The 27,958-nt window shown below is 50.2% G+C and overlaps 8 protein-coding genes across 8 annotated transcripts; 5 read left to right on the top strand and 3 right to left on the bottom strand.

The window, feature by feature from the left end:
- Positions 1-1,608: 1,608 nt before the first annotated feature.
- P174DRAFT_439867 (putative cell morphogenesis protein (PAG1)) lies at positions 1,609-10,054 on the top strand. The gene is made up of 6 exons (XM_024826918.1): positions 1,609-1,964; positions 2,015-2,548; positions 2,605-2,832; positions 2,908-6,228; positions 6,283-7,974; positions 7,995-10,054. The coding sequence occupies exons 1-6, from the start codon at positions 1,845-1,847 to the stop codon at positions 9,762-9,764; spliced, it is 7,665 nt and encodes a 2,554-aa protein (XP_024683840.1). The 5' UTR covers positions 1,609-1,844; the 3' UTR covers positions 9,765-10,054.
- A 349-nt stretch (positions 10,055-10,403) lies between these two features.
- On the top strand, positions 10,404-12,392 carry P174DRAFT_439866 (putative 3-hydroxyisobutyrate dehydrogenase). Its single transcript, XM_024826917.1, has 3 exons — positions 10,404-10,824; positions 11,001-11,191; positions 11,387-12,392. The coding sequence occupies exons 1-3, from the start codon at positions 10,656-10,658 to the stop codon at positions 12,122-12,124; spliced, it is 1,098 nt and encodes a 365-aa protein (XP_024683839.1). The 5' UTR covers positions 10,404-10,655; the 3' UTR covers positions 12,125-12,392.
- Positions 12,393-13,349: 957 nt separating this feature from the next.
- On the top strand, positions 13,350-15,471 carry P174DRAFT_386538 (putative RNA binding protein MSSP-2; the record flags this gene model as incomplete). The annotated part of the gene is made up of 6 exons (XM_024823310.1): positions 13,350-14,314; positions 14,369-14,459; positions 14,512-14,601; positions 14,649-14,743; positions 14,805-15,119; positions 15,177-15,471. The coding sequence occupies 6 exons, from the start codon at positions 13,350-13,352 to the stop codon at positions 15,469-15,471; spliced, it is 1,851 nt and encodes a 616-aa protein (XP_024683838.1).
- A 447-nt stretch (positions 15,472-15,918) lies between these two features.
- Positions 15,919-17,472, bottom strand: P174DRAFT_439865 (FAD synthase). The gene is made up of 2 exons (XM_024826916.1): positions 17,071-17,472; positions 15,919-17,038 (listed from the first exon to the last, which is right to left on the bottom strand). Exons 1-2 carry the CDS (start codon positions 17,201-17,203, stop codon positions 16,242-16,244), a joined length of 930 nt encoding a protein of 309 aa, XP_024683837.1. The 5' UTR covers positions 17,204-17,472; the 3' UTR covers positions 15,919-16,241.
- A 278-nt stretch (positions 17,473-17,750) lies between these two features.
- P174DRAFT_449697 (uncharacterized protein) lies at positions 17,751-18,768 on the bottom strand. The gene is made up of 3 exons (XM_024828870.1): positions 18,642-18,768; positions 18,540-18,583; positions 17,751-18,458 (listed from the first exon to the last, which is right to left on the bottom strand). The coding sequence occupies exons 1-3, from the start codon at positions 18,702-18,704 to the stop codon at positions 17,921-17,923; spliced, it is 645 nt and encodes a 214-aa protein (XP_024683836.1). The 5' UTR covers positions 18,705-18,768; the 3' UTR covers positions 17,751-17,920.
- Positions 18,769-18,892: 124 nt separating this feature from the next.
- On the top strand, positions 18,893-21,572 carry dbp4 (RNA-dependent ATPase HCA4). Its single transcript, XM_024826915.1, has one exon. The coding sequence runs from the start codon at positions 18,950-18,952 to the stop codon at positions 21,419-21,421; it is 2,472 nt and encodes an 823-aa protein (XP_024683835.1). The 5' UTR covers positions 18,893-18,949; the 3' UTR covers positions 21,422-21,572.
- A 749-nt stretch (positions 21,573-22,321) lies between these two features.
- On the top strand, positions 22,322-24,280 carry P174DRAFT_458796 (putative amino acid permease; the record flags this gene model as incomplete). Its single annotated transcript, XM_024829710.1, has 7 exons — positions 22,322-22,659; positions 22,712-22,913; positions 22,962-23,003; positions 23,062-23,210; positions 23,264-23,557; positions 23,587-23,727; positions 23,806-24,280. The coding sequence occupies 7 exons, from the start codon at positions 22,322-22,324 to the stop codon at positions 24,278-24,280; spliced, it is 1,641 nt and encodes a 546-aa protein (XP_024683834.1).
- A 960-nt stretch (positions 24,281-25,240) lies between these two features.
- Positions 25,241-26,966, bottom strand: sclB (putative C6 transcription factor; the record flags this gene model as incomplete). The annotated part of the gene is made up of 3 exons (XM_024825585.1): positions 25,241-25,582; positions 25,705-26,244; positions 26,316-26,966. The coding sequence occupies 3 exons, from the start codon at positions 26,964-26,966 to the stop codon at positions 25,241-25,243; spliced, it is 1,533 nt and encodes a 510-aa protein (XP_024683833.1).
- Between the last annotated feature and the right edge of the window lie 992 nt (positions 26,967-27,958).

The raw sequence follows: 27,958 nt of genomic DNA, 5'->3' as shown, positions 1-27,958 counted from the left end.
CGTTGCAAGCCGAGTTCCGCCTTTGAAATGGTAAATCACAACGTCTGTCCCACGATTCAAGCGCGGTTTATCGAGTAGAGACACGACCATGAAGAGAAGACTACGAGCTCATTATCGGTAGGGCACTGCCTATGCTTTACACATCATGGATATATCGTGCATACTCCATACAGTAGGCAGACTAACTGGATACTATGGTTAAAATAAAGCACAAAGTTATCAACTCATCGGAACAGATAATGAATACTCGATTCTGAACGACTCGCCCTCGCATCCACCCACAGTACATAATTGAACAGAAATGAAGCGTTATTCTGCAAACGAGATCTCGCCTTGTAAGCGGATACCGACCTATCAGATTGAGAGCTCTGTGATAGATTCTCCGTAACACTAAGTATTGTCAACTGGACCCCGGATACCTAGCCTTCTTCAAGCCTTAAACAGACAGGATGTTGATCATTTCCGCCGTTCAGCAACTTGTGGAAGTTGGTCCTCTGGGTATTTCATCTGCGCAGCGGAAGGTAGAACGGGAGGATTCCGCACCGAGCGGCCGCTACTTTTGACAAGGTCCAGCGTCAAGCTTTTCTTGTTGATGAATTCCAGATCAGTCAGTCACTCTTTAAACCATTCGGTTTTTAGCAGATGTCTACTTCCCTGAATATACAGAGTAGTCCACTTCACGTTATTATTTCGCCGCCTGACTAGGTCCTATATGTACTCTGTAGACATAGAAACGAAGTTGTATTATGCGGAAAACTAGAACAGTCTCATGCAACAACCTAGAACCTACTAAAAAGCACAAGAGTATTGACTTGAACTAGAACCTATCCGTAGATATCAACGATATCCTAGATTTTTCTCTCTCAACATGCGTCATTCTATCCGTTACCCAACGATGTGGCATATTGAGTCTGCCCTTTGCTCATTTCTACATCGGTAGTAAGGTAGTATATTTATATGAACGAACTCAGATGGCAATCCCATTCCAAGTAGACTAACAGCTGTCGAGAACCCAATATGAGAAGCTGATCTGCAGTTAACACGGGATCATTGGCTTTTGCCTAGGCGACAAAGAGTCAGGTTTGTTTGGCTGATTTGATTACCATAGAGAGGTATCTTAAGATTAAGGGTTCGATTCCTTCTACGTAGTAGGATGCAGCAATATAAGGTATTCCGAAACAGCGAGGAATATATAGGTTCGACAATCAATTCAGCATCTAAAAGAACGTCCCAAAGCAGGCTTCTCACAATTCTCTTCGGCAAGTGAGACCGATGAAATACTTACTAGAGAGCCATACGAATCTCACGTCCACAAAATGAGTAGCATGCGTTTCAGATGACAGCCATTGAGCCGATCGGTCATGATGTTGACGAGGACCCATCGAAACCCCGTGCTCAAGCCTTGTCGGTCGCCGTCACGAACAAACAACTGCCCAAACAGCTCATCGCAACAAATTCACGCCTTCAGACCACCTCCAGCACCATCAACTCTTCTAATTCCAGGGCCGCTGAGCAACAATGTGCTGCTCACCAGTTCCTGTGAATTCTTTTGCTCTTGTGAATATGAGCTCCAGCACGGCGTGACTGTCGATCAAATAACATGATGCAGCACAATAGTAGTAAGTGACCGCATTTTCGGACTTTTCTTGATCAGTCTCACCACATGAAACGCTTCCTTTTTTGCTCTCGCTTGCACTTCTGATCAAACAAATGGATGTGATTTATTGTCATATATCCTCCGACATGGTATTATTAGAATGCGGACTGCGAGTTACTGACGTCTGATCCCGTATGTAGCGGCATCGCATCCAACGAGTAAAGCTGGGCTCATCCAGCCAACGACAATGCCCCTCATCCCTGACGATTCGAGTCTCGCGTCGCACCATAATATTTCCTCCCCACCAGAACGCCTGGTTACAAGGAGTACTCCTGCATCCGCCATTCATAGTCGAGAAGCCTCCGCTGTGAGGGGAAGAGCAGCCGACACATCCGCTCTACCCCCTCGACACTACAGCCTCAGAATAATCGCCGTGGCCAGTCTCATTCGAAAAGTCCCGATCCGACTTCTGCACGCCCTGGTATAGGATATGATGTCAGCCTCGAAAGAAGGCCCTCGAACTCATACGGCCACCATCGACAGACTTCGATTGTCCATGGCGTCCAGCATTCTCGAAATCCGAGTTTTGCGGCTTCCTCCAACTCTACCAGTCCTCTGAGTCCCGAGTTGATCGCGTCCCTCGGCCGCGGCGCTGGAAACGAACAGGAGATAGCTGGCGCAGGGCGGCTGGATCAGAACGAGATGCCCCCGAATCATCATAGCCCTGGAGGCAATGGGACGAGCCATATCTTGCAAGGGACCTTGAGTACCATCGAGGATCAGGATACTGGCGAAGTCGGCAACGCAAACCCGGCGAGCTCGGTGCATAGAAGGATGAACTCGGCTGGAAAATCCTGGAAGGAGCGTTCTCATAGCCGCTCACATTCGAGACAGCAACACTCGGAATCCAAGACTGTCGGCGAATATGCCTTGCACCATCTTTTTAATTCCGTGAGCACGACATTTTTGTAAACAACGTTAGAAAACCGTACTGACTGCTTCTTCAGTTCGTCGGTCAGGCAGACAACAAGGTCAATCAAGCCATTATGAAGCTAGGACATTCGGATGCTCCGGTAGAAGAGGTTTGCGGCCCTGGTGTGGATCCCAACTTCGATCAATTGATCTCAGCTTTGGGCCACATCTCGCGACAGAAACCAAAGCCGTTGATCGACACCATAATGCTATGGCGAAAAGCCAAAGGAGACGCTGCCATAATGGCTAAGCAGGCTAGTCAAGTATGCCACGAGATCATGAAGCCCATGGTCTATATAGCATTGAAAGGTTAAGCCAGAAGCTGACTCGTGCTTTAGCAGAAGCCGTCTACCTCTGATAATGGGCCCATGGTGCGTCGTAACACAGAGCCGTCCCAAAACGCTGTTGATTCGGCTTCGCAAACAGATTCTACGGCGTCCAGCACCATTCTAACACGGCAAGAAGATGTCGTTTTAGCTGAGCGCCGTGCGACAGTGTCCGTGTATCTTGTTTGCAGAGTTCTGATTGAGATATTCAACCAGAGCAATATAGCCTCCATAACGATTGACATGGCTGAGCGTTTGGAGGACATCGTCTTTGGTCAACTCAAGACGGTTGACCCGGATCAGATATCAGCGTCACCGCTTCGCATGGCTAATTGGCGGATCTATTCCCAGTTGCTTGGTATCATGAGCGAGACGAACTTCACGAGTGTCACTGGTCGCTTCTTAGCAGAACTCGAACGGTATCAGAAGGAAGAAATGCTCCGTGGACCGTCAAAGGAGGGTGACTCTCGAGCAGAACTTCTGATATTGGGAATGAGACACCTCCGTATCAGGACCTACTCGGATAACTGGAGTAAATCATGCGACTTCATGCGATCATTGGCACGCTTGTTTGCCAATGCTCACGGGCAGCGCGTCAAACAGGCTTACTGTTACATTTTCGAGAAACTCCTCTTGCCAGTAGCGGCGAGTTCGAGCTGCGATCTCAGCTTACCCAAGTGGAAAGAATTCCTGGATTTGGTTCAATCTCGCCTATCCCAAATGCTAACTAAGCCCCGTCACTGGGCCGCTGCCTTCCCTCTTCACGTACTGCTATTATGTGTCTCTTCAAAGGAGGTGTTCTCGTCTCAATGGCTCTCGGTTGTTCAAGGTCTTCCTGCAAGACTGAAAGACCGTCCAACACGGGGCCCCGCCCTCCAAGCTATGTGCCGCCTATTGTGGACATATTTCTTTCGCTACACAGACTCCCCAACCGTGACCCTCCGAAAAGTTGAGGAGGTTGCCCGAATAGCCTTGCCAGCTGGCAAAAGGTCGTACTTGAGCACGGATCCCGCAGTTGCCGAGCCCCTCATACAGCTGGTTCGCATGATCGGCTTCAAACACCCCGATGTCTGCTTCCGCAACATCATTTTTCCCTTGATAAACTCGGACCTTTTCCTTTCCGGAAGAGAGCTCAAAATCGAACAGATGGAGCCGGAAAAAATGGTCATCGGTATCAGATCTTTCCTGGCGATAGTGACGGACCTTGAGAACTGTGATCAACTCTGCCCTCCATTTCCTACTGGCTCAATTCCCAACCCATTCACTGATATCTCTGCTCCGACTCATTTACATCGACCCCAGCTTCTCACAGATCCGCGTTTGCCCGGTTCTATGGAGAATAAAGATACAGCACTATCATTGCCTGTCAATACATCCAGACTAAGCGATAATGTCAAGGAATATTATACTCGTTTTTGTGATATCCTTGGCAAGATCACACTTTTATGCGACAACACGTTCGGTGGCCAAGCAACACTAGATGAGAAGTTCGGCGGGACAACTCCTAAGACACCAATCTCAGAGGCGTTTAGCTTCGGAAGACGTGATGATCATCCAAGTATTGGGGATCAAAGGCAGGGTTTCTACGATTTGCTTCATGTGGCGGTCCAGGCACTCCCTCGCTGCTTATCAGATCGTATCCCGTTCAACTCGCTGATTAATTTACTTTGTACGGGGACTGCACACGTTCAGTCGAACATAGCTTCTTCTTCTGCCGAATCCTTGAAGGCAATCGCGCGACAGTCGCACGCTCAACAAGTCACTATTGGTTTCGCGAGATTTATCTTCAACTTTGACGCAAGATATTCCACCATGTCAGACGAAGGCATGCTCGGGCCAGGCCACATCGAGTCCACGTTGAGGTTGTACGTGCAATTACTGCAGATCTGGATAGAAGAAATCAAACAAAAGACCAAAGGTGCAGCTACAGACCCCGTGGACAAGTCGGGCACTGGAAGTCGAGCCTTGCAGTTGGATCTCTCTACTGTCCTCGCACACGTTGAGGAGATCGAGTCTCATGGCCTTTTCTTTCTTTGCTCTCAGTCGAGACGTGTCCGTGCATTTGCAATCACCGTACTTCGGCTGATCACGGAGTTCGACCGCGCTCTTGGCAAAGAGAACACAAGAATTATAAGGATCCTTGAAGCCGACGCGCATCAAATCCTGAACGTCAACGATGAACAGCTAAGTGTGGCGGAAAGAAGCCGAATTCAGAAGGGAAAAAGAAAGAGCGCGTCACATAACACCCTGATTGAATTGTGCAGCAGCGAGGTGTCTTACGACTCGACTCTATGGTCAAAGGTATTCCCGAACATCATTAGGATCAGCTTCGAAACCTGCCCGTTTGCTGTGACTTTGGGACGAGAGATAGTCTGTGCGAGGCTCGTCCAGATGCATAAAACTATAACTGCTCTTGCTGACAGCCCGCATCCGCCTCCATATGCGCCCATTGACCCTGCTCAAGCTCGTGCACTGGGCAGAAGCAACATGACTGCGGAAATCCTTATAGAGCAATGGAAGCTCTATCTAGTCATGGCTTGTACCACACTCAACAGCGTGGGTGCACAGTCCCAAAGTCAGCTCGCAAATGCCCAACATGCGCGCAAATCCTCCAAGGGATCTCAGCAGTCGCAAGATAAGATCAGCTCCGCCAGAAGCCTCTTTGCTTTTGTGATACCGTTGTTGTCAGCTGAGCGATCCTCTATCCGAAATGCAATCGTGATAGCACTGGGCTCTATCAATAAGAATCTTTATCGCACTTTTCTTGAGTCTCTTCAATACGCCGTAACGACGTGCAATGAGGAAGCGAAAATTCGCATTGGTGTTCACCATCGGTCCCCGAGCAGCCCCAGACGAAATCGGAAAACGGATCGCCTGAGGACAGAGGTCACGCACGTATACAAGTTGACTTCACATTTCCTTCGAGAACCCGAGGTTTACAATGACGACTGGATCGTCAATAATCTCGTCACTTATACAAAGGATCTGCGCATCTTCCTAAGTGACGCTGAAGTGCAGAATGACTGGGAATTCCAACGCCTACGGTTCCATTACTGTGGCTTGATGGAAGAGTTATTCGAGGGAATTAATCGGACCAAAGACCCGTCTCACTGGATCCCTTTCGAGTCACGAAAATCGGCTTTCTCGCTAATGGAAGACTGGTGCGGGTACTCGCCTAATCAAGCACAGATTGCTCAAAGGGAAGAGAATATGCGAAAATTTGCCATGGCCCATCAATCTGAATCTGGGGAATTTCGCAACACAGCAGCTGCAATGGAGATCGAGAAGAAGAATCTTCGCGCAGCGGCTCTTAGTGCAATGGCCTCCTTATGTGTGAGTAGTTGAAAAACGAGTGTGATCCTTCATTCAGTGGCTAATCTCTAACAGGCTGGACCAATCAGTATCACTACGGAAAGTGGCTCAGTGCTTCAATTCGATGTGGGGAGAATGCTCTCTTGGATTGATATCATTTTCAACACCATCAGCGATAAGTGGCACGCAATCGGTAGACGAGCGCTCAAGAACTTGATAATCCACAACAAAGAGCATTCTTATCTACTGGAGAGAGCAATCGAGATGTGTTACGTCGCGGAAAGGCCGAAAGCGCTGGAAAGTTACTTTGAGGTAGTAACTCAAGTGCTGATAGAACATACCGACTATCCACTTGGCTTCTGGAGAATCCTGGGCGCTGTACTCGTCACGCTGGGAAATCAGAAGCGCGAGATCCGAATGAAATCTGCCAAACTTCTTCGCATATTAGAAGAACGTCAGCAAAAGAGTTCCAGACTTCAGGACTTCGACATCAGCATCTCTGATAAGACCACAGCCGTATACAAACTCGCTCAATTCGAAACATCCCGGCGGCTAGCGAAACAGCACTCTGATTTGGCTTTCACCTTGTTCTCAGAGTTCTCACTGCATTTCCGGAATGTGGGCCCTGATAGCCAGCGAAATATGGTGGCCGCAATTTTACCATGGGTTCAAACCATGGAGCTGCAAATTGATCCTAACGGTGGTCCTACAGCTAGGTCCTACATGCTTCTGGCCAATTTGTTCGAGATCACTATCCGATGTGGCAACATATTACCGAACGAGGTGCAAGCTCTCTGGCAGGCACTGGCAACAGGACCCCATGGTGGGAACGTACAGCTGGTTCTGGATTTCATCATCAGTCTCTGCTTAGAACGCAAAGAGCAAAACTTCGTCGAGTATGCCAAGCAAGTCGTCGTCTTCTTGTCAGGGACGCCTGCGGGCTCGAAGGTCATTGAATTCTTCTTGATGCAGGTCGTACCTAAGAACATGGTTCAAGAGAGGAAGGATATTACCCCAGCTCCGCCGGATGTCAAAAGTTTACCCTATGTGGCGGATTTAGGCACCGTGCTTCCCGTCGGCAATAAGCAAGCAGGCCTTTCGCTAGGTCAGGTGGCACTTATTTTCCTCGTAGATCTAATGGTTGCGCCAGTGACTCTTCCATTAGAAGCCGTTGTCAAACTGCTTCACGTCGTGCTCATTTTATGGGACCACTACATGCTCACGGTACAAGAGCAAGCTAGAGAGATGTTGGTCCATCTCATCCACGAGTTAATTGCTGCCAAGATCGACGATGATGCGCCCGCAGCTACACGACAGGGCATCGAGGACTTCGTTGAATCTATACGGAAGAGTGACCCGAAGGTCGTTTGGGAGTACGAAGACAATAATGACAAAGAGGACGGGGACGATGGCAGCAGAGTACCTCCCTCAATGTCCACTGTTACTCGTCAGGTCGTCAATTTTTTCAGCTTCGCATACGAAGGTGTCAGTGATCTCTGGGCCAAGGAAGCACTCAACTGGGCTACTTCATGCCCTGTGCGACACCTGGCATGTCGGTCGTTCCAAGTATTCCGCTGCATATCAACGTCCCTGAACCCGAGGATGCTTGCAGACATGTTGGCCCGGCTCTCAAATACCATCGCGGATGAAGAGGCGGATTACCAAACCTTTTCCATGGAAATTCTAACAACTCTGAAAATCATCATTAGCTCTCTTGCCCCGCCGACCTTCTGCGTTATCCCCAGTTATTCTGGACTACTTGCGCTTGTCTCAATACTATTCACGAGACGGAATTCATTGAGAGCATTGGAATGCTGGAAAAGTTCCTGGACAGTGTCGATATGAGTGACCCCGCAGTGGTCACCGAGCTCATTCAAGGTCAGCCACCCAAGTGGGAAGGCGGCTTTGAGGGGCTCCAAAACCTGGTCTACAAAGGATTGAAATCCTCAGAATCCCTCAATCGCACCTTGGACGTCCTGCATCGACTAAGTGGTCTTCCAAACAACGCGCTTATTGGGGATAGCGACAGACTACTCTTTACAATCCTAGCAAATATGGCTCATTTCCTCCACCAATTCGACCCAGATGTTGATGATCCAAAGACTCTTGCACGTGCTACGTTGTTGGCGCGCGTTGCCGAGGGAGAAGGATGCCCGCGTCTCGCAGCGTCTCTTCTCGGGCTCGCCAACGGACAATATAAGACAGAGAATGATTTTCTGAATCACATCATTGCAGAGATGCGGTCTTACTACTTCCCCCGTCAGGACGTCCAGAGCCTGATTTTTCTGATGGGCCTCCTGACAAATACCGCTAAATGGTTTCGCGTTAAGATCATGAAGATTCTCTGCGTGTTGATACCTGAGATTGACATGCGGCGGCCCGAGGTGACCTCGCATGGACCTGACCTGATTTCTCCGCTCCTACGACTTCTACAGACCGATCTTTGCCCTCAAGCCTTAGAAGTCATGGATCACATCATGACTGTTTCCGGAAATCCTATGGAGCGCCATCACATTCGGATGAGTATGGCCTCATCCTCGTCCTCGCGGGCCATCCGCAAAGAATATGAGAAGATTCAGAGTCTTTATGGCATTCCCGAACCTACTGGGTGGTCCATACCCATGCCTGCCACTCAATCAAGTGTCACTCGGCATAATGTTCACGCTGTATTCTACACTTGTGCTGAGGTGGACCCTATGGAAGTGCAAGAGACTGTTACACCGGAAGTCGAATTCCACGCGGATGAATACAAAGAGTCATTCTTCCCTATGCGTGCCGACACCATGAAATCAATGGACACGCAGATGGACGGCAACATGGGAGACATTGTGCAGAAACTAGACAGTCTCGATGACTTCTTCGAGGAGACAGAGCCTATTAACTCTGGACTCGATGTAATGCCAGACGCAACGTTGCGAGGCTTTACTGGTGCTTATGCGGACACAAGCGCGCATCTTTATGACCAACAGACCGCACCCATTTTGCGCAAATCACTCGCGCGAACTGCATCAACCTCGTCGTTTCACAATGGCCTCGCTGAATCCCGACCGCCGAATCAGCGCTTTGATAGTGTGGGCGTCTACTCACCGAATACGCTGATGCCCCAGGTATCAGGCCACACGTTACGGCCGACAACACACGCTCGCTCCGTCACGTCGCCAGCTAACAACCTTTATCCGCCAAGCTCCTCCAGTGTACAGTTTTCCACTCCACCTCTTGGGTTCAGCGAATCGGCATTTTTGTCCGATGATGAGTTTGAAGACGGGCTCTACGAGTTCGATGAGCGACTGACTAACAACAAACCGCCGACCACCCTCCATAATAATCAGGGCCGAAGTGTAACGGACGGGTCTTCATCCCTTGAGTCGATGATTCGCAGCGGAATGAGAAGACTTACAGGCGGCGCGGCCGCAAACCGGGAGAAAGAGCGGCAGCGTGACTTGATCAGGGCCCAACATCGTGCAGCCGTTCAAACGGCGAACTCACCCCGGGTGCCGAAAGTGCCACCGGAATTCCTCACAGGGCCGACCAGCAATCCGACATCGCCAGGACAGTGATTGTCGGCTGTCGAACTGTGTCTCAATCTCAGTCCATGCACTTTTTTCTTGACTTTGCTCGGAAAGATATATCTGCAATTGTTAAGTGGTTTCTCATGTTGGGTTGATAAGGCGGGCGTTACACGACATTGATAGTCACAATACCCATTCTGTCCGTTGATCTCATCTATACGTTTCATAAATTCATTCCATTTTGTATCTAGACTAGTGTATGCTATTGCACTGGGTGAGTGTCAACTATAGATGTATATGTTCATCATTTGCAACGATACTGGCTAGAGGAGGTCCTGGTGCCTTTGACAAGGACATGATGTTTCTCTAGATATTATCATATCTTTCAAGGGAATTTTCACTTGGCTGTATATATAAAACTCTCCTGCCGAAGGGTACCTAGACTACCTAGACTCCATACAACACATTCCGGCTTGGAGGAGACATCCTCTGGCCATAATCCTAAGGTAGTAGTACACCTGGCACGTGATGCTCGGTTCTCCGCGCTCTGCGGTGGGTTTCCCCGCACGGAACGTCGAGCGGATCAGTGGAGAAGCGCAGTGCAAAACATGGGCAAGGCTGCTCTTCTGGGTGCAGGGGCATTCTCTGGTCTTATAATTCTAGTGATGACTCCACTCTTCTATCCCTCGCTTCATGGCAAGCCGCGGAAAGCAGCGGAGAAGAATGCTCACCCGCTCTCTCTAATTGATCCTCGGGAATACCTCTGCAGGAAATTGTATCATAACAGTGAACTCGATGCGTTACCTGACTACCTGAACTACAGATCTAACATTACCCCATCACACTTATTCCTCTTGTCATTCTCTTCGCTCGTCTTGGTACAGCCAGGGAAGAGTTGGTAAAATTGATCAATTCGTCTAATAAATTCGAAATCTGAAAATGAGTCTCACATCCACTGTGTCCCTTCGAATGCGGGGATTTTCTGTCCACAAATCGTTGCTGTCTTCACTATCGTCGGTGCCACAGCTCCAGCGGTCTCAGGTCAGGACGTTCTCTACTACTCTGCAACGTGATGCAACATGGGGATTCATCGGTTTAGGACAAATGGGTATGTTAACCTAGTTTGTTTGTCTCATTACTCCTGTTCTTAGCCCGTCCGGCTCGAACGGTGTGCTGTGATTACTTTTCCTGGAACAGCACTGAATCAACGCCTTCATATTCCCTTTTGACCACTTCTCTGAATCGAAGGAGCTATGTCTCTAATTGCTTTCTCTTTATTTGTAGGCTACTTAATGGCCAAGAATCTACGTGCCAAAATTCCAGCTACTGACACGCTGATTGTGCGTGATGTGAACGAGAATGTGACGATGAGGTTTGTGGAGGAGACAAAGGAGGCCGCGAAAAGCAGTGGTGCTGCAGATGGCACAATGAAGGTTGAGGTCGCCCAGAGTGCTCGAGAAGTTGCGGAGCAGTCGGTAAGGCAAACGTCCTTGATTCATTACTAGTTGCGTTTCCGCCCAAAGATCAGAAACTGCATGTTTTCTGATACGCCGAGGGTGCTGTGCTGCATGGTGCGAAGCTGCTCTAGTGGTTCTCCATGTCTTTGAGGTGTTTTGGAACGCCTATATATGTGTCTCACTTAGTTATACTGGTACTAAGCTCCTCTACAGACAGTCGTGATAACCAGTCTACCGGAGCCAGAACACGTCAAGGATGTCTTCCATTCAATCATGAAGCACGGTGACCTACCCGCTCTGGAAGAAGAGCGCCTGTTTATTGATACATCAACCATTGACCCCGCCTCGTCGAAGGAGATTGCAAACGCGGTCCACGCGACACGCACAGGGCGCTTCGTCGACGCTCCAATGTCAGGAGGAGTAGTAGGTGCTCGCGCAGGTACATTATGTTTTATGTTTGGAGCATCGTCTCAAACAGGCCAGCTCATCGAACGAGTCAGAGCGGTTCTAATGCTTATGGGAAAGAAGGCCTGGCATCTGGGACATCCCGGAGCAGGCGTGTCGGGTAAGCTTGCCAACAACTACATTTTGGCTATAAACAACATCGCAACAGCTGAGGCCATGAATCTCGGAATTCGCTGGGGTCTGGATCCCAAATCTCTCACAGACATGATAAATACCTCTACCGGCCGCTGTTGGCCAACGGAAGTCAACAATCCTGTTCCAGGCGTTGTGGAGACCGCTCCAGCATCCCGTGGATATGAGGGCGGGTTTGGAGTCAGCTTGATGAAAAAGGACCTCAGATTAGCAATCACGGCCGCGAAGGAGTCTGGCACTCCCCTGGCCCTGGCTGAAACTGCTCGTGAGGTATACAATTCTGTCGAGAAGGAGTACCGAGGCAAGGACTTCTCTGTCGTGTACAAGTGGCTGCAAGACAAGTCAGAGCAGTAGAGCTGGTTGTATCCGCTAGACGATCTGTTCAGCACCTCTCTTCTGTTCTGATTCCCCCTGCCGTTTGCTTTCCTCTTTTCAATTTTGAACATCCTGGGGCCTTCTCATCTTGCCTCATCTCGCAAAGTCACCTTGTCATTATAGATTGAGCTCTAAGAAAGATAGATCTGTTGGTCTTGTCCCATATACCTGTGTATTTGCTAGAACGCTCTCAGTACTACTGCTAAGTGTCTTGCAGTATATGTATGACTTATACAGGACAGGTGTATTATTTCTCTATCGACTTACCGGCTTCGGCCGTCCGATTATGGACATAAGGAGAATCTATCTTTGCTATTCATTGTTGCCTGCATCACTTGGTATGATTCCTCTAGATAGCTGCCTCGGACTCCTATTGTTGTTGTGCAGACGCTCTTTTTGCCATGGACAGGTACATGATGTGGTTCTTCAGGCTACATATTGATGCCTCAGTTTGCCCACTCCTCGATCTCGACCAAGTAATGAATGATTTCTTCTTCTCTTCCCCTTCGCTTTCCTATTCTTGAAGTGTGGCTACCTTCTACATTGTCAGTGTCATCTTTTTGACCTCCCAATAGCCTCCTTCTTTATTTGTACGTTCTATAGGTCGTTCTTTCTGGGTTCTTGTCGCTTGTCTTAAAAGGTGTTCTTTCTGTAAACACGCCCTTCTTTCTGGTTCTCTATACTTGCCCGACAGGACTCTTCCACCTGTTCTCATCCCGCATTCTCTCGCATGGTTCTTCTTCATCCCATTCTCGTCGTCAGCAATTCATCCTCTCTGCTAGCAACCTTTCGTTACCTGTCATCCTTCTACCTCTATCAGCTCTATTCATCGTCAGGAAACGGCTCTCGTTTACCCTTTTACTTTGCTCTCGTTACCACAAGGAACTCAATCCTCATCGCCTTTATATACGACGCTTCATCGCAAGTGTAGGCGAGTTAACTACAGCACTCTTCCATCGTTCGCTAGCTGATAACCCTAGTTTGATCATCCACCTGTCTTTTTGAAAGTTCTACAACAACTGCTATTGCCGTCCAATCCCGAAGTCCAAGGTGCGTGACCCTGCATCTCATATAGTCGTCGATTCTCCAGGTCACAGGTATCATCAGAGCATTTGAATACTCTTGCCCGAATGGTGACACTTGAAAGGTGAAGATTTATGCATTTGCTAACTCATCTTGAAGATCCTTTCTAGAAACAGCCATCATGCAGTCCCAAAGTCAACGGCATGCTGCTTCGGCCGATTCTGGTCAAGCTCCTCAGACCCAGTCTGGCCAATTTGCTCAAGATTCTCGTACCTCCTTTGCCGCTGGCTACCAGCAGAACAGTCTTGCCAGCCAGCCGGAGGGTTATCATGACGGTTCTGCTCCTCTTCAAGCAGGTCTGAACTTTCAGAACCAGCGTTCCGGTCCCAAGTACAGCACCCTCAAGGGCAACATGCCGTTCACGATGCCCCCAAACTTGGACCTGTCCGGGGCCAATCGTGCACCCTACAATGGCCAGTTTGTCCTCTTCCCCAGCGGGCCAATGCTGAACGGCATTCCTCCTATTTCGTCTTTCAATCCCACTTCTGTCCTTGGACCAACCCAGCTGGGCCACCTTCCGTATCTTCCAGCCATGTATCCAAGTGCCAGTCCCAACTTTCCTATGGGGCCAGCAACAATGCAGGGATATCCATTTCCTTTCGTGGCGGACAACAACCTGCAGAATCTGGCTGGCCAGAAGCGAAACAGTTGGATCGCTAGCGAGAACCAGAAGGTAACTGGCCAATCCACCTCTGAAACTCCTGGCAACCAGTGTGAGTTCTATCCTGGACCTGCTGTCTCCACCATGGATGGTTCCTCTATTCCACTTCTGAACTACAACGGCCTTCCGCAACCATGTCTCCCTTACCAGGTGATGAAGACGCCCAATGGCTACATGCTCCAGGACCTGGAGGGTATCACTCAACAGGAACCTCCGATCCCAAGGGCCGTTCCCGCCATGTGGACTAACCCTTCGGAAGTGACGCTCGCAAAATGCCTCGAGAACCGCGAAGGTATTACCAACGTCTACATCAGAGGATTCTTGCCACAGACCACGGACGAAATGCTGCATTCCTATGCTGCCCGCTTTGGGAAGATTGATCGTTGCAAGGCGATTGTGGATCTGGACACTGGGCTTTGCAAAGGGTATGTCAAAGCAGCTTTTAATATGTTGGCCTGTCACGCTAATTTCGCTTCCAGATTCGGTTTTGTCCAGTTTTACAACTTCGAGTCATGCGAGAACTGCATCCGAGGCTTTTTTTATCTTGGATATCAAGCAAGTTTTGCACAAGTACTATGAATCAATGCCATTCAGAGATTCGCACAACGCTAACATGGTTCAGAAATCTCGCAATTCGCGCCTGAAGGATCTTGAGGACAAGACGTCCACCAACGTCTATTGCACTAACATTCCGATCACTTGGACTGAGGCTGTAAGTATGGTGGCCTCATCCGAAACGACCTTCTAATATATGTCCAGGACCTTCGACATCATTTCGAGCCGTACCGTGTTGTCTCCGAAAAGATCAGCCGTGACGAGAAAACTGGCGTCAGCAAGGAGGTCGGTTTCGCTCGGTAAGTGTTCACTCGCTAGGTTATCTCCCGCTGCGACACAATCTGACTTCATTTTAAACAGTTTCGAGACTCGTGAAATCGCCGAGAAAGTGTTGGGTGAATTCCACAACATCGCCAAAAATGGGGTGAAATTGCTCCTCCGGTTCGCAGACACGAAGGCACAAAAGATGTTGAAACAGCAAAGCAACGAGCGCCGTGCATACCGTGCTGGAGAGTACAACTACTCCGTTGAAGTGGTGCAGGGCTCGACTCCATCGCCTTCTCTGCACCGTCTCCAGCAGACCGCCAATCATCTCAGCCCTAACTCCCAGGTCAGCTATCCATCGCCGGTCGGAGTAGGTTCCACTTGGACTCCTGCGACGTCCATCTCCCCGTCGTATGTATGAAGGATTGTCTGGTACAGATGCCATGAGCGGTCTAACGATATAAGCAGGTACCAGTTGATGAAAAATCCGGCTAGCAACATGCCTTTCAGCTCATGGTCAACCAGGAACAGTCCAGCAACTTGGGAGACCACCCCGGTATATCATGGACGACTTTATGACCGTCATGCAATTCCAAACAATGCTTCTGCCAGCTCCTCCAAGACAGTTATGCCCAGCACTCCGTGCGTCAAGGCTCGGTCCCAAGGCTCCAGTCCCCAGAAGGAGAACATGGACGTTGATTCCTTGTCTCCCATCTCCCCCTGCAAGGATGCCCTCATGACTTCTCCAAGGTCTGCTCTCTGAGTTGACTTTTCAAGCTTTGTCTTACCCATCACATTGCTATAGACTATCCGTATCGTCACTGCTCATAGGCACCAAAACGCCCTCGTCGTCAGCCATGGCAGTCACTACGAGCATCGTGAAGTTCTTATCTTCCGGATTATTTTACTTCAAGAGGTAATATCCTATCGATTGTATGATCACTGCAGTAGGTCGGCTATTGCAGAACTTTCTCCCATTTCACCTCCCTTGCTCTTGATTCTCCTCATTCCTCTTTGTGCCTTCGGTTCTTCCAGTCACTGCAGATTAATATTTGAGCGTTGCAAGTGTTATCTTTGCTTTAATTTCTCCATGCCGCAGTTTGATGTATTGATGTATGATCAACAAAGTGTGTTATATAGAGCTGTATATGTTACCGATTCGGCGAATCAAGCAGTGGAAAGTCCTTCTAAAGATATAAAGTGGATTCCTGAATTTATTTGTCCAAAAGTGCAGGCTCGCTTGTCGTCTCGTTCAGCAGACAAGGACCTAGTCTAAAAATGATAACGGCCCTAGTCAAGTTCCATGCCATTGGAACATCTTCGAAAATCATGCAAGGTTATATGCACAGTCTATAGCTCTGCGACGAACATAAATCAAAAGTTCAACCGCTCAACGTCCGGGTTCTGTGGGGGAGGGGGTGGTAAGAAGGGGTTAGAGACGAGATTGCGAAATAGAGAAAGGGCTGTTGAGGTCTCGCTATACACAACGGGGCCGGAATGGACTACAGATGGCGCCAGGCAGTCGAATTGCCGCTATTTGCTGCGTCCCAGCCTCTCCTCCTGGTCCTCGGTCAACTCGTAGGCTGGTCGGTAGTGCTGAGATTGTGTACCGTCTGCAGCGCCTTGATCTGAATCGGCGTCGTGTTCCACACGCAACTTGGGATTCGGGTGGGTATCTGAAGTGCCTCCTAGGCTAGTGTAACCTTGGTCATAGAGAGAGCAATACTTAAGCCCCAAGTGACGAATGAAAGCCCAGATCTCCGCGTAGTGCCAGTCAATGACAGGGTGAATGCGCATGAAATCAGGCCATCCGCTGTCGGTAGGATCGAAATGGGTCAGATTGGCCCCGTGCGGGTCAGTGCGCCGGGTGCCGACGAAGATGGCCTTGATGGACGGGTTGAGGGAGAGGTAGTGCTCGAAGCTTGACTTGAGGGTTGTGCGGGGCGGCTCGGTGGTGAATCTCACGATTGCGAGGTGGTAGGCGCGCGAGGACCACTGGACGAACTCCTCGACGGCGGGGAAAGAATCGGGTGGGAGGGCATAGATGGCGGGGATATAGGCGAGGCCGCCTTCCTCGGGAGGTGGGTGCGGGTGGAGACTGGCGAGGAAGAGGATGAGCAGGACCAGACAGTCTTTGCCGCCGTTGTAGGAGAGGGAGAGTTCGGAGAGCTTGTAGCGGGATAGCGCTGTTGCGATGACGTCGAGGGAGATGCGGGCCTGTCGTTGCACGGCGGCGAGGAGGGAATCCGGGGGATGTGATTCTTGGAGGAAGGACTGGACGCGGTGGTGGAGGTCGGCGGCGACGTCGGAGAGCGAGGGGGAGGATTCGACTGTTGTTGTGGCGGTTGTCGAGGAGGGGAACGAAGGGATGTTATCCGTTTCTTTTGTTGTCGTGGCGGGGAGTTGGGATAGTGTGGTGGAGGCTGTTGGCTGTTCACTGCGGCGCCATTTGAAGTTGGGAGCGCTCGAGGTGGCTCGGAGGCAGATTCTCTCATGTCTTGCATCCCAATCGCTGGATTCTGTGGCTGTTTTGACGTGGGAAATATACTCCGCGTACTTATAACGCTTGCAGCCTTGGTGGACGTTGTAGCGGGGGACGGGGAAATGTGATGTTGCTGTATCTCTGACTTATCGGCAAAGCCAGTGGTGTCACGGACGAGAGATAGGATCATATAGCTTGTCGAGGGCAAATTGCAGAGAATACCGACGTTTCCGTATACTAAGGTACCTCATGGGAGATTTGATACGAAAGGGCAAATAAATGACAGCGGATCACAAAAGGCATTCCCGATGGTGGAGACAGGCTGGAGAATCTTCTGGCTTCCGAAATCACATCGGAGAAGTCCAACCCCGCGCCCCGCGTCGACATCACCGACTGCGGGCCGACTGTTTGACCAAGAGTTCAAGACACTTGCTCGACTAAGATCAACCAGTCTTACAGATTATGATGTTCTGACTCTTGATATCGTGAATCGCATCCGGCGGATTGGCAAGTATGGACCGGTGGAATGGCCCATATTTTGCAGAGAACTTCAGGAGGTGCAACGGTCATGGCCCTCATGGGGTTAGATCTTGAATCTTTAAGTAAGAACCGCTAAGATACATAATCAGATATCTTGAAACATTGAGAGATGAGAGAACAACTAGAATAGAGGCATCCCAAACGCCAATTGACCACAGTCCGATCGATTCGGACATTGTATCCGAGATCATTAGCCCAGAACTTTCATCTTTTTCTTCTTCTTCTTGTCACCATCGGTCCCCTTCTTCTGCCCCTTTTGGAATTCTCGCCAGCTTCCGATCCGCTCATCTCGCGTATTTTCCCAGGCTTGCTCCTGCTCTCGCTTCCGTTTCCTTGCCTCCAACTCTTCTTCCTCTTTGCGCTTCTCTCGTCCTTCCTCCTGCAGCTTGGCCTTAAGCTGTCTTCGTCTGCGCGCTTCCTCTTCTAGCAACACCTCAACGGTCTTCTGACGCCATTCTTTTTTGAATTCTTCCGTCTGCAATTCCGGGGAGTCTACTGTGTACTTATGTTCCCGGATCAAGAGCCGTCGCGCATCAGCGATACATTCATCCAGATACGCACGGGCCTTCTCATCCAATAATGTCGTCTGGGCCTTCTTGAGCCGATCGAAGGCATCTGGGGCAGCAGGGTTTTTTGTCTTGTCAGGGTGAATGAGAAGGGACTTTTTGCGATACTGTAATTTGATGTCGGATTCGGGGACACCTGGCTGAAGATCTAGGACCGCATATCTTATAGAGAAATTGTCAGCTGGCAGGCCGGAAAACGCATAGAAGATGTCAAGAAACAACAGAGTAAAGAAGAATACTCACGCATCTAATTGAAAAGCTTTTCGAATGCGATCGATTTCCGCATCCTACATGGTAGCACATGTCAGTCTGACGCCAATTGCAGCTAGGACAGCTCTCACATACCTTGATGAAATCCGACGCCTCCTTCTCCAGTGCGTCCAAAGCATCTTGCTCGTCGGAGGACATTGTAAAATTCAATCTTACAGATGCCAGAAGCTTCACTTACTCTGTCTTTGCCGTATGATCAGGAACAGTCCCTGTAGTCTGTTGCGCCTGTGATAAGCTGGCAATCTTATCTATGGCTGACTCAGCAGCGGAGAAAAAAAAGTTGCTTCACCGCCCGACGGCGGATTGCTTCATGGCCGACCAAAGATCATTACCATCTGTATCAGCGAGGATAATACCCTTGATACGGGCTCACGCAGACTATCATGGCTGCTACCGCTGGTCCCCGCACTGGCAAACATGCAAAGCCTCCACGGTCAAAAACGTTGAAACGCAAGCGCGGGCAGGAAGAACTGTCGTCCCTCATCCAGCGGGTTGAAGATCTTGACCTCAAAGAGACCTTCAAATCCTTCTCCGATCTGCCTCTATCTGAACCGACCGCTTCAGGACTTGCGTCCTCGCACTTCAAAACATTGACGGATATCCAAGCCCGTGCGATAAGCCACGCGCTCAAGGGTCGAGATGTTCTGGGAGCCGCAAAGACGGGTAGCGGCAAGACGCTGGCTTTTCTCGTCCCCGTGCTCGAAAATCTCTACCGCAAGCAATGGGCTGAGCATGATGGGTTGGGCGCTCTGATTTTATCACCAACCCGCGAGCTCGCCATTCAGATTTTCGAAGTTCTCCGAAAAATCGGTCGCTATCATACATTTTCGGCCGGTCTGGTCATTGGTGGGAAGAGTTTGAAAGAGGAGCAGGAGAGACTGGGACGGATGAACATTCTAGTGTGTACGCCTGGTCGTATGCTACAGCATCTGGATCAGACAGCACTGTTCGACACATATAATCTCCAGATGCTGGTCCTCGACGAAGCAGACCGTATCCTGGATCTGGGCTTCCAGCAGACTGTGGATGCCATTATCGGCCACCTTCCTAAAGAGCGCCAGACGTTGCTATTCAGTGCAACTCAGACGAAGAAGGTTTCGGACCTTGCCCGGTTGAGTCTCCAGGATCCCGAGTACGTGGCTGTCCACGAGTCGGCGTCTTCAGCAACGCCATCTAAACTTCAGCAACATTACGTGATTACGCCACTTCCGCAGAAGCTTGATATCCTGTGGAGTTTTATCCGAAGCAATCTCAAGTCCAAGACCATGGTATTTTTGTCTTCGGGGAAACAAGTACGATTTGTATACGAATCCTTCCGACATCTACAGCCCGGTATCCCGTTGATGCATCTTCACGGCCGTCAGAAGCAGGGTGGACGATTGGACATTGTGACCAGATTCTCTCAATCGAAGCATTGCGTTCTCTTCTCTACCGATGTTGCTGCTCGTGGTCTGGACTTCCCAGCGGTCGACTGGGTCATCCAGCTTGACTGTCCGGAAGATGCGGACACGTATATCCACCGAGTGGGGCGTACAGCGCGGTACGAGCGGGACGGTCGTGCGGTTTTACTCTTGGATCCCAGTGAGGAGGAAGGCATGCTGAAGCGTCTGGAGCAGAAGAAAGTACCCATCGAGAAGATTAACATTAAGGCGAACAAACAACAGAGTATCAAAGATCAGCTACAGAACATGTGCTTCAAGGATCCTGAGCTCAAGTATCTGGGGCAGAAGGCGTTCATTTCTTATGTCAAATCTGTCTATATTCAGAAAGACAAGGAGATTTTCAAACTCAAGGAACTGAAGCTGGATGAGTTCGCGGCTAGCTTAGGTCTGCCTGGTGCACCCCGGATCAAATTCATCAAGGGAGATGATACGAAGCAACGGAAGAACGCACCTCGAGCCGCAGCACACCTGTTGAGTGACGACGATGACTCGGACGAGGATGACGGCGAGAAGAAGAGCAAGAAGAAGGAGGAACCACAGGTACGGACCAAATATGACCGGATGTTTGAGCGGCGGAACCAAGACGTGCTGGCGGAGCATTACTCAAAACTCATCAATGACGACGGCACAATGGTTGCACCCAATGCCGGTGCCGGGGCTGATGCGGACGAAGATGATGACTTCCTGTCCGTCAAACGCCGGTTCGACGCTGGTGATAAGGACCTGGGATCTTCAAGCGATGAGGACGATGAGGGCGATAAGGACGATAAGGACGATAAGGACGATGAGGGTGAGAAGGGCGACAAGAAGAAGGACGTCAAGGTGGTGCACATTGACGGCAGTACACCCCTGATCATCGATTCCAAGCGTCGCGAGAAGCTTCTCAAGTCGAAGAAGAAGTTACTCAAATTCAAGGGCAAGGGAACCAAACTGGTCTACGACGACGAAGGAAACCCGCACGAGTTGTACGAGCTGGAAGACGAAGAGCAATTCAAGGCCCGCGGCGACGCCAAGGATCAACAGGCCAAGTTCTTGGCAGAGGAGGCGGAGCGCACACGTATGGCAGACATGGAGGACAAGGAGATCGCCAAACAGAAGCGGCGCGAGAAGAAGGAGAAACGCAAGGCGCGCGAGCGCGAGCTGCTTGCCGAAGCGGAGGAAGAAGAGAGACTGGTACAACTGCCTCCCTACGACGGGGACCAAGACGTCGACGGAGGATTCTCCGCCTCCGAGGACGAAGCACCACGTCCAAGCAAAAAGCCAAAGGTCAAGTTCACCGAAGCCAACGACAGAGAGGAAGCAGAGCCTTGGTACAAGAAGAGCAAGAAATCCAGCGACAAAGCAGCCAACGCTCCTCCTCAAATTCAAACCCTGGAGGATCTGGAATCTCTCGCCACTGGCTTGCTTGGTTAGAGGTCCTGTATCGACGATTTACGGATACATTCTCCCTTTTTCTCTTATTGCACTTTTCTCTAGCGGAGTAATAAAAGCATTCTTTGGTTCAAGGGGTGTTATATCAAGATTTGTATATAGTGATAGCATAGACAATACTGTGAATGAGCATTATTATACAAACAGCTATCTTTATCTCCCAGATTCCGCTACCAACTCGGGGCATATTCTTAATACCCTACTGCCAAGACAAATAATGAAGCTTTCCAGTCAAAGCGTGGCGTCGACCGTGGAGCCCAATGGTCTGCAATTCCGTCTGGTCGAACCAATCGCCAATCCTCCTGCTCTTCTTCCGTCCACAGCCATGTGCGGATGGCCCTTCTGGATCAATCGAAGATGAAGAGATTCAGACCCTTCCGAGCCATCTTAGTACGTAATTTTTATCGATCACGCAATCGCCGCTAAACCCTCTCGAATGTAACGTCAAGACAGGGGTTTGGTTTTGCGTCAAGATGGTTGCAAATGGCATAATCAGCTTGAGGGGAAGAGTTTTTGCGAAGCGGATCGTCTGTCTTCGAACGAACTCCTACTCATCTGCTGTTGTGATGGGCGTTCGTCCGTCTTTTTAAGTTGATCCTGAAGGAGTTGAAAGTTGGAAAGTCCGGTCGAGTCACGTGCTTATTGCCGAGTTGGGAAGTGAAGTATAGAACCAGCAGTCCAGAGGTGAGTTGGAGTCTTTCGAGCGCAGTTTCATCGACAGCATACTAACATGGCTGCTAGCCAAAAGGAATCTTGGCCAAATTTTGTGCCTGCTGGTGGTGGAAGATCCCCAAGCGAGGTCCTTGAGCTTGGCAGTGGTCTGGTGAGGGGTTGAGGCGCTTCTTCGCAGATCTGTCTTCTCTCTGCACAATAGAAGTCAAGATGATGGCTCATGATATCGAAAAATATCCTCCTCATGCTCCCCAGGAGCCTCTGAGCGACAAGGCTGCAGGCGTTGAGCCTTTCGAATTCAACCAACATGTCAAAGCCGACAAGCTCGCCCGTAAGCTCTCCGCCCGACAGGTGCAGATGATCGCCATTGGCGGCACAATCGGGACGGGCCTGTTTTTGGGAACGGGAAAAGCTCTCGCGACGGGTGGGCCGGCGTCGATGCTTATTTCGTATGCCATATGCGGTGGGATTGTGTTTGTCACGATGTTAAGTCTGGGGGAGATGGCGGCGTTTATTCCCATTGCGGGTTCGTTCTGTACTTTTGCAGGGTGAGTAGTTCATTCACGGATAGGGTAAGAAGTATCGCTGACACTGCTGCAGTCGCTTTGTTGACGATGCTCTTGGGTTCGCTCTAACTTGGAATTACTGGTTTAATGATGCTGTCTCGACGGCGGCGGATGTCATTGCACTGCAACTATTGCTGCAGTATTGGACGGATAACTTCCCAGGCTGGGCGATCAGTTTGATCTTTCTGATTGTTGTTATTTTATTCAATGTTTTGTCTGTGAGAGTCTACGGAGAGGTAATGGTCATGGTGCGCTTTTAACAGGAGTTTGCTAACTCTCCGCAGATTGAATACTGGCTCAGCTTACTGAAGGTCATCACGATTATAGTAAGCTCGCATCCGCGCCACTTTTGTTAGATTTGCAGGTTGAGACTAACTCTTTCAGATCTTCATCATTCTCGGGATTGCTGTCAACTGCGGGGCCAATAAGGAGCACAAATACATCGGTGACAAGTACTTCTATGTCGGCGATGCCCCCTTCGTGGGTGGAATCGGTGGATTTGCCTCCGTCTTCGTCACGGCATCGTTTGCTTAGTATGTCCTATGATCTAACATAACGAAGGCAGAACAGAGCTGACTCCATTCAGTGGCGGCACGGAATCCATCGCCATCACAGCGGGAGAAACCAAAGACCCAGCCAAAAATCTGCCCCGAGTTGTCCGCAATGTCTTCTGGCGCATCCTCCTCTTCTACATCATCTCCATCATTCTCATTGGTCTCAACGTGCCCTACAACTACCCCAACCTGTCGAAGAAAACCACTGCCACCAGCCCATTCACCATTGTCTTCATGGAAGCCGGCAGCGCCATCGCAGGCAGCTTCATCAACGCCGTGCTAATGACCAGCGTCATCTCCGCCGCAAACCACGCCCTCTTCGCCGGGTCCCGGCTCCTCTACACCCTCGCGGTAGACGGCCACGCCCCCGCTTCTTCGGCCACCTTAATCGCTTCCAGGTCCCCTGGGTCGCCGTGCTAGCCACGTCCCTCATCAGCGGCCTATGCTTCGGAGCCAGCTACATCGGAGCAGGCCAGCTCTGGACATGGTTGCAAAAGTAAGCCACTAAACAACCCCCCCCCCCCTTCACACACACCTATTCAAAACAAGCAACAGCCCTAACAATACAACCAAGCATCGTCGGCGTCTCCAACCAAATCTCCTGGGTCTGCATCGGCATCGCCTCCCTGCGGTTCCGCGCCGCCATCCGCCGCCAAAACCTCGAACACCTCCTCCCCTTCCAGAACTGGACCTACCCCGTCGGCCCCATCATCGCCGTCGGCCTGAACATCGTCCTGATCCTCGTGCAGGGCTGGTCCTGCTTCAGCCCGTCCTTCCAGGCCGTCGATTTTGTCTCTTTCTACATTGAGATCCCGGTTATGGTTGTTATGTTTTTAGTCTGGAAGCTGGTCAAGCGGACTAGGTTCGTGCATCTGGACGAGATGGACTTGGTTACGGATCGGTATGATCTGAATGCGGAGCATGATGGAAGCAATGGTGATGGTGATAGCCCGTCCCGGGTTGGGAGGACTCTGCATATCAAACAGTTGCAGAGTGAAAAGGGCGTGCTTGGGAAGCTCAAGCGAGTCGGGATGTGGCTGTTCTTATAGTATTGTGTTTTTTTGTTCCATGTCCATTGTTGTTCCTGTTTATATTTGTAATAGATGATGTGTATATACGTGACTTGAACCGAATGAGACACGACACGACACGACATGGACTCATGACTCTGCCTACTTTGTCGCTAGTCAAGAATGGATCGATATGCGGGACATACACGACTCATCTCCGTAGTATTGATCGAAATACTAGAGTACAGTGTAAAACAAGCTTCACATCAAATCTCTATTCACCTGCCGAGTATCCACAGCCATATAGTTCACAAGCACTAGATATTAGGCCATCCTTCCAGCAGGATATCAGAGCCAGTCTATTGTATGTATAGTCTATGAGACATATAGAATGCTGACAAAGGGAACCAGAAACCAGTAAAAGAGAAAAACGAAAACGAAAATTATCTATATGTCCCGCTCCCCTCCTATGCATTATGCAGCCGTGTGGATGATCGAATACAGTAATGCGAATGGCGTGACCCCGTGAGAACTCCGAGAATACAAAGGAGACAAAACGCCAGAGATGAACCTTGACCTTGATGAAACGGAAAGAATGGAAGACGAAGACGAAGACGATCGTGGAATATGGAGCGGCCAGTGTATCGTGTAGGCACGGCTGAGAATCCTAGTAGATATAAAGATGCCACCACCAGGGTTGCTGGAGCGCATGAAAACACCAGGGATATCGAAAACAAAGGAAATAGTGAGTCGGCGGGTGGTGTGAGTTGCGCAAGGCGGCGATGAGCGGTGTTCAAATCGTACAGTGAATTAAGATGGGAGGTCGAGGTACACGGACAAAGGAAATGTAAGCATCAGGGTCTTTTTTTTTTTTTAGTTCGTAGGACCTGCTACAAGAATAGATGTCTTGAGGAGGTCCCCGGGACTTCCAAGCGGCCAAAACCGAAGAAACAGAGGCCAATCTGGACCCCATATTAAGTCCTATTCTATAGGAGACGATCAGTCGTTCACCATATCATCCAAGGCCATCTTTCGCCTCTTCGCGGGCCTGGATTCGCCTGTTTCGGGTCCCCCAGCGGGTTGTTCATCCCGAGGACGAGCTGGAGACGACTGCACTGAAAGAGTTTGTGCTCCTTGTACAATTGAATTGGATTGTTGCGACCCTACTTCTCCGTGGCCGTGTTCGAGCGCTGCGTGACGCGTTTGCGCTGCAGGAGATATTGGCTCCATAAAACTGTGCGGCGACGAGCCGCCAGTCTGCTGTTGTGGTTGTGACTGCATCAGCTCCTCACGGAGCCGAGGCGACCACACTGCTGGGTAAGGATCGCTCAACCGATGTGCCTGAGGTGCGGGACGAGAGTGCGTCATCGCTGGAGGGAAAATGGGGGCAATCGGACTGGAGATTCGGGGTATGCTTCGCGAGCGTCGCCCGGCGGCAACCGGCTCACCATTCTCGGACTCACTGTGTATGGCGGCATGGGCACACCGAATGGTTGCTGATATTGCGGTGGAGAAGTGGTAGGAGGTAGTCCCTGGTGAGAATATGAAGAAAGAGCCCTTCCTGCGCCCATTGGCGCGCGACCGAGATTGAGCGCAGGACTGAAACCACTTGTGAGGGGCATAAAACCCGACTGTGTCGCGGCTGTCATCTGTGGTATGGAACCAGAAGAAGAAAATCGCCTATGTCCAAGGTTTGCCTGCATCGATATTGAGGGATCCACAACCTGGGGGAATACGGAAGTCGACCACCTGTGAGGGTGACCTGGCGGAGCCCTAAACCCAACTGTCCCGTGTTGAGTACCAGGCATCTGAAGGTCTGTCACAGGTCGAATTTCGCGGGAGCCGGTGGACCTATGCGTATGAGTGCGTCTGGCTAGAGGGGGCTGCTGCTCTCCAGATGTCCCCGCATTCTCTGCCTGTGATGTGTACGTCCTGAGAGACGCATCCTCAGCCTTCAGTGGCGGTCTTCCTCTTTTCTTATGCGTAACATCAACACAAGTTGCCTTTTTTTTTTACCGGTATCCATCTTAGCAACGAACTCGGTATCAGGTGGACTAGAATAGAATTGGCTTACCTCCTTTCCCGACAAGAGGCACCTTCGACAAGGCCGGGCAGGGTCGCACCCTAGATGCTTTTTCTTGCAGTTAACACACGCCGATGCAACGTGAGCTTTAGTGCGCCTCGTCCCTTTTGGCAGCAGTGCTCTAGTAGCTGTGCCAGTCGGTGAGATTCCGAAAGTTGAGGATGGAAAGGTCGTCGAGGGCTCGTGTGCTGCTCGTTGTTCGGTGGTCCCCAGCGGTGCTTGGGAACCAGGGACGCTTTCATTGAAGATGAATGGCGGTCGTATCTCTTCTCTAGTGGTCTGGGCCACATATTGTTGGAATGCTGAAGTATGGCCTGTCGTTGCGCCTGAAGATCCCGACGCCAGAGCCGTCTCTGAGACAGGCGCCGTTGTCACTGCGGGCGCGGTCACTGGCACAGCCGTAACTGTTGGCAGTCCTGTTGTATGAGGCGGCGGTCTGACGTGTCGAGAAGTCTCCAGCGGGTCTTCTGCCGGGACCGAACTGGACATAGGGTGAACGGGTGGAAGATCCCGAGGATTGCACAGACGAGCATTTGTCGGTAGCGTGTAATTAAGAGCAAGCCGTTCGGAGGCTGAACTGAACCTTGGATGTCCAAATTGTGTGCTGGTGAGGGCTGTAGGGGGAAGGACGAGTGATTGCATTTGGTAGGTTGAGGGTCCCTGTTGCTGTAAAGGAACTACGACTGGAAGGGTTTCAAAGGAACAGAAAACAAGCTAGATCGATGTTGAAATAGGCAGCATATCTGGCATGGAGAAAGGCCTTCGGGAGTTGCAGTGTCTATCCAATCGCAATAATTCTTCTCAATCGCCGGTCGTCATCTGAGATTCTCACGCTTACAATTCCAAGGACCGGAGGAGCTTATAATCAGTCAGTACAATATCCGCGATTGGACAAGTCATAAACTAGGGTGTGTCGATCATTGAATTATGCCCACAACATGACAGCAGTCTCCATAGATTCGGTGGTTCTCATGTAGGGTTGATTTATTGCAGTATGGGTAGGGCGATCAATGGGGCTAGGCAGGAGTATAGAACGGGACATTTCAATCGAAAGAAGGAAATAAGAAAGAAAACGGCGCAAAAAGGGAAAGCAAATATGCCTTACCTCCGGGTCACGATGCATGCTGAAAATTGGGCCCCAGACGTTATGGCTTTTGGGTGAACTTGGAGACAGTCCACTACCTGAAAGGGGGAAAAAGGGAAAAACGGTGAACTATACGGGGCAATGAGACGCACCACTTGGTTCTGCCAATTAACTTGAATAGCTGATGGAGTGAAAAGAACAAATAGAGAGTCAGAGGCCTGGATATCGGTTTCTTTTTTTCCCCTTCTTCTGGGGCCAGAAGTGGCATACAGTTCATCAACCGTCAAGTGGAAGACTTGCTTCGAGCGAGGAGACAATAGTGATAGACAGATTGATAGAGTCTCAACGATCTAGTCTTTTCTTTTTCTCGCAGGTTAGATTAGGCTTCTACCTTAAAACGGGAAAAGCTCTGATGCGCCATGCGACGTGAGGAAAGAGTGGGTTATAGTGGTGGCCAGTGCAACAGCGACTAGCAGCTGATAGCTTTGATCTCCATCACGGTAGATCTCAATGGAGTCAAAATGGAGGAGGGGGGAAGTCTTCCTTTGCC

The sequence above is a fragment of the Aspergillus novofumigatus genome, assembly GCF_002847465.1.
Source record: "Aspergillus novofumigatus IBT 16806 chromosome Unknown P174scaffold_3, whole genome shotgun sequence".
Classification (NCBI taxonomy): Eukaryota; Fungi; Ascomycota; class Eurotiomycetes; order Eurotiales; family Aspergillaceae; genus Aspergillus; species Aspergillus novofumigatus.
Note: the sequence above shows the minus strand (reverse complement) of the source record. Positions and strands in the feature narration are given on the sequence as shown.